The sequence below is a fragment of the Anabrus simplex genome, chromosome 1, assembly GCF_040414725.1.
Source record: "Anabrus simplex isolate iqAnaSimp1 chromosome 1, ASM4041472v1, whole genome shotgun sequence".
Taxonomy (NCBI): domain Eukaryota; kingdom Metazoa; phylum Arthropoda; class Insecta; order Orthoptera; family Tettigoniidae; genus Anabrus; species Anabrus simplex.
This window is the reverse complement of record NC_090265.1, coordinates 514,077,390-514,089,809: the sequence shown is the minus strand read 5'-3', so window position 1 is coordinate 514,089,809 and position 12,420 is coordinate 514,077,390. Positions and strand designations below refer to the sequence as shown.

The 12,420-nt window shown below is 39.8% G+C and overlaps 1 protein-coding gene across 1 annotated transcript in view; it reads right to left on the bottom strand.

Moving 5' to 3' along the window:
• LOC136875368 (dynein beta chain, ciliary) overlaps positions 1-12,420 on the bottom strand; it is a 782,313-nt gene that overhangs the window by 51,430 nt on the left and 718,463 nt on the right. The window contains exon 48 of the mRNA XM_067148948.2: positions 4,350-7,263. Within this exon, the coding sequence (XP_067005049.2) occupies positions 4,350-7,263 (2,914 nt within the window). The remainder of the gene's footprint in view (positions 1-4,349; positions 7,264-12,420) is intronic.

Sequence of the window (12,420 nt, the reverse complement as noted above, 5' to 3'; positions counted from 1 at the left end):
CAACATTCCATTTTTTACTTATCTTCAACATTTTCCGCACTTTTCGTCACATTTCACGGTTAATTTACTCGGAGAATAAAACACAACGCCATCATTACCGGGCGCCATTTTGAAAGAAAAAAAAGGAGCGAAACTCAGCCATACCACGGAAGGAATCAGAATACCCGAAGGCCTTACATGGAGGAATACCATAGAGATAGGGAGGATCGACACTCAGAAACCCAGCAGTACCTCGATGAGCTGAAGAAGAGGAAATGGAAGGAGGCCATCCAGAATCATGACCGAAAGGATGACAAGCCGTGTAGTGTTTGGGACTGAGATGATAGGAAACCCTATATAGAGGCGATGATACAGACCATGGAGGAGCTACATCAGGAAACACAGCAATATTTAGAAGACAATTGGAAGAAGCACGCTAATGGTGGTCACAACGGGGAAAGGAATGCGCCGTTGCAACACTCTCAATATAGTAGCGAGCTAAACTCAAACGCCCCTAGATTCGAGGACAAACGACAACTCGGAGCTAGGAGGAAAACAAGAGAATTTGAATAGAAGCAGAAGACGACCAAGAAGAAGATGAGGACGAAGGAGAAGATGATGAAGAAGAAGACGGAAGAGAAGAAGGAGTCCAATTGATCCAAAGGCATATAGAAGCAAGGCCATGCCTGGAATGTGGAGAGCCTGACAGTGATGTCCAAGATTTTGTCAACTTGATCCACCTGATTCAACAAGAGAATGAAGAATTGAGAGTCAATAACCAGAGTCTGAGCGATGAGATCAGTCACTGTCGGAAAGGAAAGGAAAGGAAAGGAAAGGATGCCGTAATCAATTCATGAAGAAAGTATGATGCGGATATAGCAAAAAATCTCATGATTATCACAAGATTTTTTTTACTGGGCAACAGGAAAATGTACCCAGATGAGATGGACCATAGGTATCATGATTTGATATTACAAAATAAATTCAGGAATATGAGAATATTGAAATATACACACTGTCAGTCTTGTGTGGACGGAAAGATTTGAACATTGTTAGGTGTGCTCATGGCAAAGTGGCACCAAGTTATAAGGCTGTAATAATGGGTGATGTATTTCCATGTCGAAAGTTAAGAGGATTAAATCGAGCATTCAGAACAACAGTGCTGACTGCTACAAGGAAGTGAGGGAGCGTTTATTTCTGAACAAGGGTGCAACCCATACATCAGTAATATGGAGAAATGTCGCAATAAAGTTTCCCGTATCCCCAGGCTTATTGTTGTTAAGTTGTCAAGGGGAGATATTTAAACTAACCGCTGCAGTTTCAGCCAATGATAAAATTTCTAAAGGGCTCACAGATGCACCAACATGACAGAATACAAAATGAACTCCAGTTATCTTCTCAGATAATAATTAAAATATTCATTCCAACCACCGACTTGAACAGATGGTTTTTTTTTTTTTTAGATATCATCCCCATGTTAATTAATTCTAAGTTTGTGAATTAAAATAAAGAATTCTAGGAATAGACCCATGCTGTCTCGCTATCGGTCAGAAAGATCACCCTAGAAGGGACGCTGACTAAGCGCGCGAAAATTGAAAGACAGAAATCGAGTAATATCTTCGTAATCTCTGAACGATATGAGATCAGAATACGACACGTGAATGTTTACTGCCAGTTTATTAAGTTGGATAAATTAAGAGATACAAATCGACGTGCAAGTGCCGATTTAGGATAACCAACCCCCCTCCCTCTTGAGCAACCGCAGATGACCCGCGCGGGAAACCATATCGTCCACAAATACTAGGAAGTGGAACCTCACATCATCAGTTGTTTGAAACAGTTTGATACTCTGACACATTGACACTGCAAGTCAGTACCGCGGGACGCATTCTAAGTCAGTTAGAACTGAAAGTACGTGAGTCGTTATGAAAGTGAAGACGAACAGTGAGATTATTTATAGTACCGAGTGTTAATGATCAGTATAACTGTATGTTGAAGTTAATACATAATAAAGGTTTCATGTGATTGAAAATAAATGATCAACGGAAAGCCGATAGTACCTTTTGAAGGCAGTGTGCGGAGCCTGAATTAAAACATTGAAGATAGATGGTGAAACAATTATCTGGAGCAGGGAACTGTAGGAGTGTAGCGAGCACTAGGAGGCCTAGGAATATGTCAGGAAGTGCCGGTTGACTACTGCAATATGCGCTGGGTCGAATAAAATGACACATCATCGTAAAGTGTATTGGTTTGTGGTTCGAGCGCAAGTGAAGAAAAGAATTGTGAGAGTATAATGGGTCTTTAGGCACCTATAAATGTTTTGTTGTATAAATCATTGTAAATTCATAATTAAGGTGTTCAAATGGGTAATCGCCCAGGAGTGTTTATTCATGTTAATGTTATAAAGTGTGACAAGATGCACAAGTAAACAAATATGAGGCCATGAGGCGGCTTCTCAACCACCACGAGACAATGGAATTCTACACAGGAATGAGTACACAAAATTGATATTTTTTAAAATCTATTACGAATTGATCACCCCTGAGATTAAGGCTAGTCTGGGACTCAGGAGGTGAGCAGGTGCAGTATGTCAGTGAACATGTTTGTTATGTAAAAAGATATCATTTTTGACTACCCAGGGAGTTAATGCCCCTATTGTTTCTTAGGTCTGCAAAAACATTTTTCAGATGAGAGTTTCTGCACTTTCTACATTACAGTCTAATGCTAGTCCTAACCTGTCATTTAGTGCCCCTCATTTAGTGCCCCACTCTTCACTTCAACCAAGAACCTTACTTTCACTTGACTATTCACCACCAGATATCTTAAACTTGATGCTTTTCTGTAATTTTACCAAACTCTTCTAATGATATGTCAGTGTACATGTTTGTTATGTAAAAATATATCATTCTTGTGCTTTCTGTTAATTTCAGTTTATTTAATTTTTGGTTAGTTCTAATGTGTTTTTAATCAACCTATTGTTTTAAATTTTTCTTTTAACATTTTGTCGAGAAATTTATTTACATTGTAACTTGGTGGGTCAATGGACTAACTAGCCAGCTGGACTCACGCCATTGACAGAGTACCAGTACTATATCAACTTGCATTCTATGCTTTGATTGGAGAGAAGTGAAGACTTCAGTAATATAATTTCCTCATTTCAAGTTTACACGTTTCTAAATATTTGAGTGTGATTTGATAGAATCTGATGATGTTCTTTCAAGAACAAAACATGTCATTCTATTTTAATTTAGTTGTTTCTTTTTCATGTATAAAACTGTTACCATACATTTTATTTTTCAGGTAGTTTATATATTTATTTATTCTAAATTACTTTAGGCAGACTGAAGAACCTAACCATTATAAATTAACTGAGTCAAAACTGTAAATAGATGGCTTTAGATAAAAGAAATTAAAAAATAATTCGGGAGTGCATCAGCGAGGAGTAACACGGTCTTTATTGTGGGAAGTGTGGCAACCTCTGAACCGAACTACTCTCAGGATGACAATGTATGTTGAAGAGAAGGAGTTTGATATGCTAGAGTGTGTTATCAGCAGAGTGAATGAGTGAGTACAAACAGGTGAAGTGGAAAACTCAAACATAAATGCACTTGTAAGTAACTGTATGTAGCAGTTTAATAAATTTAGTTTTTTACCTCTCTGAGTAACCATTTTAGTTTTAAGGACCCTGACAACTTGCCACATTAGGTTTTATAAGGCATAAGTTGTAGTTTTTAAAAGTTTTATTTTTTTTACAATTGGCTTTACATCGCACCAACACAGATAGGTCTTATGGCAATGAAGGGATAGGAAAGGGCTAGGAGTGGGAAGGAAAATAGTGTGAAAATGGGAAACCATGGAAAACCATCTTCAGGGCTGCCGACAATGGGGTTCGAACCCACTATCTCCCGGATGCAAGCTCACAATACCAATATAAATGGTCCGTTATTGGACATTATACATTTTCCAGCTAACTCACTTCTGGTTGCCAGTGTTTTGCCCCAGTATGCTAAGTTGGGCTCATCAGTTGGTAAATAGCACACCCACCAAGACGCATGGCTAGTGCATACCATACGGCCAACTCGCCCAGTGCTTTAGAAAGTAGCTGTTCTAAAGTATAATTTAACATCACTCGTACAATAGGAATAACTGGTTTTCCTTACCTGGTGCAAACTATTGTATGTGTACTATTCTACATACTCTAAGTCCCCAAGGATGAAAGTAAGTTATCAAAATCAGAAACAAAGAAGGTCAAGCCATTTCAAAAGTTATGAACTGACATATGAAGTATTAGCAAACTATGCAAACATCAGTGTACATTTCAGAGGACAATGGTTCTGAATGGGTTAACCTTATTCAAAATGACAACTTACCCACATTGAATGGATAGACCCGGTTCCATCCTTGAGCACCAAATTTCCTGCGTTCAGCAACCACAGCATGAAAGTAGCAAAGGGCAAAGAGGATGGCTTTGAACTCAGCTTCTTTACTACACATCTCCAGTGTTTCTTGAGTGAAATTATCAAGTGCTTTATGAATATTGGCCAGCATGCCAGTTGGAGGCTCATTGGTGATTTTGATTGAAGATTCAAGGATTCCTTGGGGTATGATATGAAACTCAGCAGAAGGTGCTGGTTCAGCACTCATAAAGAGACGGAATTTTTTATGAGCCATCTCATTACACTGCTCCATCTTCTTCTCAAGGGAGGCAAGCCAGTTTTTAACAAGATGGATGTTTTGAAGAATAACCCAATGTCCTCGGCGAGCAGCAATGTCCATTGCTTCTTCTGCTACTGGCTCCTGACCTTGTCCTAGGGACACATTGTGGAAGTTCTTTTTATCAAATGTGAAGCCTTTTTTCTTGCCAAGTGCTTCAACATCTTTTAATGGATCCACCCCTGGTGATAAGATAAAGAACACTGGTGTAGTTGAACTCATCTCCTCATATGATTTCGCAAATTCAATACTCCGGGCCTCTGTATATTTTGTACCCAATTTATCTTCAATAAATCCCTTCATTGCATAAGTCATTCTATCTGGTCTCAAGGCACGCATCATACACAGCCTTTGCAGGTGTGTTTTGTTTTTCCATTCCTGTGGAAACTTTTCCTTCTCTGGACATTCTGAATCCACAATTTTTTTCCAGCGCTTGGCAGAACCCTCTATGTCACGATCGAGATTCTTGAAGTCGTCCATGGTGGAGAGAGTCTTGATTCCTCCCCAGCACGTATTGCTCAAGAAATCCACAGGACTGGTGACATTAGCAGCTGCTGGAAACCGTAGAAGGAAATCCAGCTCAGCAGGTTCTATCTCTCGGTTATTTAGCAAGATTTGTATTGCCATTTGAGACATGAAGATGAGTTTGTCACATTCAAATAAACCACGACTTGTGTACATGAAAACAAAGAAAGAAATGCAATCTAGTAGATTGACTACTCTAACCTTCAAGTTATCAGCTTTGGGAGCTAGGGCAATAGCATTCTGGAAGACGACACTGAAAGCTTTCAATGAGAATTGATAGATTGGATTTATCTTATGAAGATCATTGAGTATAAAATACAAAAGGGAGGCTCTCGTGGCTGCAGGACGATACTGTTCACGAGCCTCATCCAACTGAACAGATGTAACCTTTGCCTGAGCTACCTGTACTTCAATGTCTGCTGCTGTCTTCTTAGTAGTCTCCAAGTTCTCAACCAGTGCTGTGTCTTTAAGAATGTCATCCCCAGCAGAAGACAGACGGTGAAGTAAGTCATCCTCCAAAACTTTGAGTGTGATCTTGAAATCATTCTGCTGCTTGGTCAGGACTGCTTTGAGTTTCTCCAGGTCTGGTCGCTCTGCTTTTACCACTTCTGCTAACAGTTGCTCTTCCAGGCCATCACGTGTTACTGTAAAGTTAATTAGTGTTGTCTGTGCTTGCATCTCAGGTTTGTAATGAGGATTGGCCAGTTTGGTATGCAGGATGAGACGAAATTTAGAATTGTAATCCATTTCCTTGTCACCTATCTTGATAGCTCTCCCTTTTCTGATGAGATTTCGTCCTAATAATGGGTCCAACACAGCATCCACTGTTTCACCAATGTTTTCAATAAGAACTGTATCACCATCAGATAACGCTGCCTCAATGACATCTAAATAGGATCTTTGGCCAAGTCGTACAACTTTCAGTTTGTCTCCATACTTGTTCTTTATCCACTTGATTCCCTGTAGTTGAGGATCAATCATTAATGGCCAGCGGTCAGAATTTACAAGTATAGTGGCATTTTCTGTGGACATTCGGTCACTAGGTAATCCCTCATTGTTCCAAGTAGCAACCTGAGCATCATCTGTGAGCAGTAAAAGTGGATCTAAGTCTTCAGTGAGAGGAATGGCTGGTGTGAGCTGCTTCAGGAATGGAAGCCAGAGTTTGTTCTGTAAGTCTACGCGGTATCTCCGAGTAAAGCATCCTACATATGATATGAAGGCTGTCACTAAGAGAACATCTCCTGGAAGTGTCACACCTGCTTTCTTAAACTGGGCCACACTCTCTCGCCATCTCACATTCTCTGATGCAAGCCCATTCACAAGCCTATTAGCTAAATCAATAGTCAGGGCAGTTGCATCAGCTTCTTGTTGACATTTGACTTTTGCTGCAACTGCTGATTCAAATTCATGAGTCAGAATAGACAACTTCTCTTCAAGGGATTGGATCTGTTCATTAAGGAAACTAAGGCGCTCACGAGCTGCAGCCAATTCTGCATTTGCAGCAGCCAGTGCTCGTCGTTTGGGTTCCACAACAACATATATGTCGTAGAACTTAATGATGTTTATGACCCAGGCACAAAGACCTGCAGCAGCAATTGATTTACTGCGAATATTGTCAGGCTCAAATTCTGGATCTTTAATGTACTCTTGTACAGCTTTATAAACATCTGGATGTATATTTTCTTTATCGTAGTGTATCAGATTATCCAGAAAAGTATCGACTTTTCCCATCATCACCTTTCCAGCTTTCCAGCTTCGGTCTTTGGGCACTCTACCCTTAGGAGCAAAAAGAACCAACACTGCAGCAGTCACGTTCACCACAGCAGGTGGTGGAGTTCCGAAAGACTTCAGTTCAGTAAGGTTGTTTTTGTTGAGGGTATTGAGAGCTTCCTGAGCTGCAATTAAAGCTGGTTCAGCCTTGGACAAATCTTCTTCACAAACTTTTTGTTTGACACTCACATCTTCTTCTATCACACGCACCTTTGCTTCTTCCTCAGCAGCTACTGTTTTCTCCTTGGAAACATTCTCTTGTTCTACACCCACCACCTGCACAAAACAACAAAACAGTCTTCAATTTTTCATGACCTGCAATTAACTAGAGGTAATAACTTGTAGGGTTTATAGGGGACAAATTTCCACACTGCATGGTTTCATTTCTTAAACTTTTGATTTCTTTAGAAGTAAAAATGTAAAGAGTGTGGGTCATAAACATTATCACCTATTTGCTTTTCTGGACCATTTGTTTAAACTAAACCTACCTCGTAATAAGGTTTGGATTACTGTTTGTGTTTGAAAGATTTTGTGGTTATTTCAAAAAGAAAAGCATTAAGATTTCCAGACATACATTTGCATTAATGCAAGGAAAGAGAAAAATTAAGGGATCAGGTAAAGATAAGGAAGGATAATTAATATCTCTCTAGGTCTTGCAGACTTAATATGGGTAGGTTGGCAATGAACAAAGGTTAACCAAGATAGGATGGACATTTAACCATTTAAGAGAAGACAAAATACACAAAAGACTTCCACCTGGGTGTCAGCCCTAAATCCAGATCAGTGGTGATTGCTTGAGGAAATATTGTATGTACAGTATAACCATGAACAGGTATGTGGAACCAAAACGAGATTCAGTGTTTTTGTCACACACCTCTTAGAATTTGCTAGCCCTGGAAAGTTAAATAGCTTCTTCTTCTTCTTCTTTTTTTCTTCTCTTTCAGTTCCCTCCTGGGATGAGTTACAAATCAAGTACCTCTATCATTGCCTGTCCCTCCACCACTCTTTTCCTGCCTCCAATATTTCTTTCGGCTTTCTTCCTCTCCTCCACTGTATCCATCCAGCTCTTCTGAAGCCTTCTTTGTGGTTTTTTTTTCCTGTTGGTTTCTGTTTGAATACTTTCCTTGGAACTCGATCTTTCCCCATTTGCTCATGTGTCCATGCTATTCCAGCTTGTCTGCTTCTATCCAGTCCTGTAGTTTTGAAACTCCTATCTTCTTTCTAATCTCTTCATTTATTTTATATTTTCTTGTCTTCCCAACATTACCTCTCACGAATTTCATCATGGCTGCCAGAACTCTACTCTTATTCAGTTTTGTTGTTGTCATCCATGTACCTGGTGCATGCACCAATATCAGTTCATGATAATCGAATACAGAACTTAGTTATATTTCCTTGGAACTTCTTGGTTCCACAGTATCATATACTCCTCAAACTCTGGGAAAAGCCATTTGGTTGTTCTACTGTATTTCCAGTTTCCTTAGTTATCGTCCCATCTTCTTTGATTGCAATTTTAATGTATTTGAAACTTTTTGCAACTTCTACTAGTTTTCCATGTATTTCTATTTTCTCCCTTCTTACTTCTTTATCATCACTACTGCTTTTCACTTCTCTATGCTTATTCTCATTCCAAACTCTTGTATCACCTGATCCCATTCATTAACTTGTTCTTGTACTTCGATTTCAGTTTCTTCCCATACCACCACATCATTTGCAAACAGTACGGCCTTCACTGTGTTTCCTGCCATATTCTGTTTTGTATACTTATGGATTTAATCCACATCACTGATGAAGAGCGTCATGTCTGTGATAATGAACAGTACACTCGTCCGGTGGCCACGATTGTTAAGGCGTCAAATCTCTATGGTCTGACATCATGGTTAGCCTGTTTGAGTCCTGTTAGTGGAAAATATTTTTATCCTCAGAATGTTGGCTGGGAGGGTAGGAGAGGTGAAGGTATACAATTTCTAATCACTAGCTTAAGTACCAAAAGTCTGGATTCAGTTCCAAACTTCTCCACAGTGTTCACATGGAGTAAGGGCATATGGTGCCATTGATGGGGATTTGTCCATTGGATGGGGACTTAAACACATTGCTGACAGGACTCAAGTTAACTCATGTTCACGAGACTTGTACATTCAGTGAAATCTGTTGAAACTTCTAAAACTAACTAGCAGTCAAGGTTGATAGAATCTTGGTGCTGAAGGTTTTGTTTTTTCCATGCTACCTTTACTTCAAAACAATGTGAAACCAGGAAGTTCTTCCAATGAAAGGGCTTCAAAACAACATGAAATCTATGTAAGCTGCCATGTGCCCATTCGCCAAAGTCATTGCTACACAACTTACCACACCAAAAAACATTATTAGGACTTCTTGAGGAGGTTTCCATAAATGTTATCACAACCAGTATAAAGTCAGTGAATCCAGGCTCATTTGATTCTATGCATGTGCTTTTGTGTTATGTTGCTCAGGAAACAGCCGGGCACTGGGAAAGGGCAGTGTGAGGAGTACCTGTCAGCAATGTGTTAAGCCGTGACAGACCCCTTGGTGTTATTCAACAGGGGTAGGCTATGTACCGACAGTGGGATTCACCCGCTCCCCACCTCATTATCATCTTCTCAAGCTCAGACATGCAAGTTCCTCATGGACGTCAAATAGAAAGACCTGCTCCAGGCAAGTTGAACATATCTTCAGACACTCTTGGCACTAAAAGCCATATTTTGTATAAAGCTTTTCTCATTTGCACTTCTTTTCTCTCTACTTGTTTTTCCTTCTGGGTATTCCAATCCAACTGCCTTAGTATACTGTCATAGAGCCTTCTCAATGACTTTAAACTGCATCAACAAATCTTTCCCAAACTCCTTGCTTTAAGTCACACCGACACAGATAAGATTTATGACGATGATGCGATAGGAAAGGGCTACGAGTGGGAAGGAAGCGGCCATGGCCTTAATTAAGGTACAACCCCAGCATTTTCCTGGTGTGAAAATGCGAAACCACAAAAAACCATCCTCAGGTTTTTCGAATGCAAGCTCACAGCTGTGCGACCCTAACTGCACAGACGACTCGCTTAGTCATCTCTTCTCTACCATGAGCCTTAACATGTAGATGAAATTGAATATTGGTCTGTATTTCCTAACACTCTCGCAACCAAGCACGTAGATTTCACGGGCCGCCTCCCTCCCGAAAATTGCCAACCCCGTAGTTTCTACGAGGTCGCTCATTTAAACGAATGTGATTTTGCTAAGGAGTGTTTCTATGGGGCTGGAGATTATGCCACATATTGTTAGTAATGATACTGAGCAAGCCTGTGCTTTTCTTATGGCAGTGTTATTGCATCACTTCACCGTGGGCGCGTGAGTGGAAATGGAAGCGTGCCAAAGTTTATCGCGGCATACTATTGAGGACTGTTTTGCTAATACAGATGACAATGTGGATGATTTGGGATATGATGATGCTGGTATATTTTAAGGTATGAAATTGAAAAATACTAAACAATAAACAGGGTATAACAAAATAATGAGTGTTTACAAAACAGTACAATTTCTTCCACCATTTCACAGTTCTGTCTCCAAACGGGTTATACTGGATGCGCTGATCACTCAAATTAACTCCAGGCTTATGCATAGTTAGTGGCTTGAGTACATTCTTCTACAACCAAGAAGTATGCTGCTAGCATATACCACATTTACAGTGCAAGAATTATGAAATCAAGTGGTAAAGCATCTCGTGAAGGAGACGTGCCACTTGTGTGAACAGTGCGGTGTTGCGCTGTGTATAGAGTAATACTTCAAAATTTATTTCACGAAGAAACAAGTATGATTCCATGTAGTAATTTATCTAAAACTAATGATAATGGTGTAAAACACGCTATAAACTCCATCCATAGTGATAATAAGTGTGCTGGCCCCACGGTTTAGGGGTAGCATTTCAGCCTCTTACCCCGAGGCCCTGGGTTCAATTTCCGGTCACGTCATGGATTTTTACCTGGATCTGTGGGCTGGTTTGAGGTCTAATCAGTCTATGTGATTACAGTTGAGAAGCTGTCTGACAATGAGATGGTGGCCCCAGTCTAGAAAGCCAAGAATAACAGCTGAGAGGATTTGTCATACAGATCACATGACACCTCGTATTCTGCGGGCCTTCGGGCTGAGCAGCATCTGCTCGGTAGAGCTGTTGCACCATGGGTTTAGTGATAATAAGTGAAATGATACAATTTTATGAACAGTGATCCTTTGCTGTACTTTTTTTGTGACATTTACATGGTTGAAAATACCCCCATAAAATTTGAGAATTATTGGAAATAACTGTGTTTTTTAAATTTATGTGTTATTGCAGAAGAATAGACCTTTAAAATTAAAGTGTGTAACATAATTAAAACACAAAATAAATTTAAATATCACAGATAATGCCTGGTTTCCATGGACATGTACACAAATTTGCTCTGGTAGGTAGTGAAAGTGTTAAAGCCATATTGTTGTTCTTTTCTAATTTCATCCCCAATTTTCTTCCAATATCTTGACTACATGTGAAATAAGGGACTGGTTGTTACATGCCTCCTCCTCACCTTTCTTGAATAATGGGATTTATAGACCCTTACTCCAAACTTCAGAGATTTAGTTTTTCTTCCATATCCTTCTAAATATTCCATACAATCTTTATGCTCCTACTGGGCCTGCTGCCTTTATCATTTCTTTAGCTACCTGATTTACTCCAGGAACAATGTCACATTTCATCTTTCATACAGCCTTTTCTCTTTCTAGCACTGTTATATATTCCTCTTATTCTTCTTCAACCATTATTTCTTTATGCTCCCTTTCAATAGCTAGTTCTGTGTGTGAATCTTTTTTTTTTTTTTTTAACACTCATCCCATTTGTGGAGTACATCCTCTGCTTGTGTCAAAGTATGTCCTGCTCTGTCCTTACACACTTTGTACCCTCTCTTATTTTTACTCTGTTTTTTACCAACCCATACAACACTTTTACTTTCTTGAACATCCTCCTACACAGTGTCTGTGAAATATTCCCAGACCGAGCTTGATAGCTACAGTTGCTTAAGTGCGGTCAGTATCCAGTATTCGAGAGATAGTAGGTTCGAACCCCATTGTCGGCAGCCCTGAAAATGGTGTTCCATGGTTTCCCATTTTCACACCAGGCAAATGGTGGGGCTGTACCTTAAATAAGGCCACGGCCACTTCCTACCCACTCCTAGCTCTTTCCCGTCCCATCGTCGCCATAAGACCTATCTGTGTCGGTGCGACGTAAAGCAACTAGCAAAAAAAGAAAAAAAAAATATTTCCCAGCATCATCTTTTCTCATCTTGTACAACATTCTACCACACTTTCATGACTTCTTGATATCTTTGCCTATTCTCTGCATTTCTGCTTCCTTTTCACATTCTCCAAGTGATTTGCTTCTCTCTTACTGCTTTCC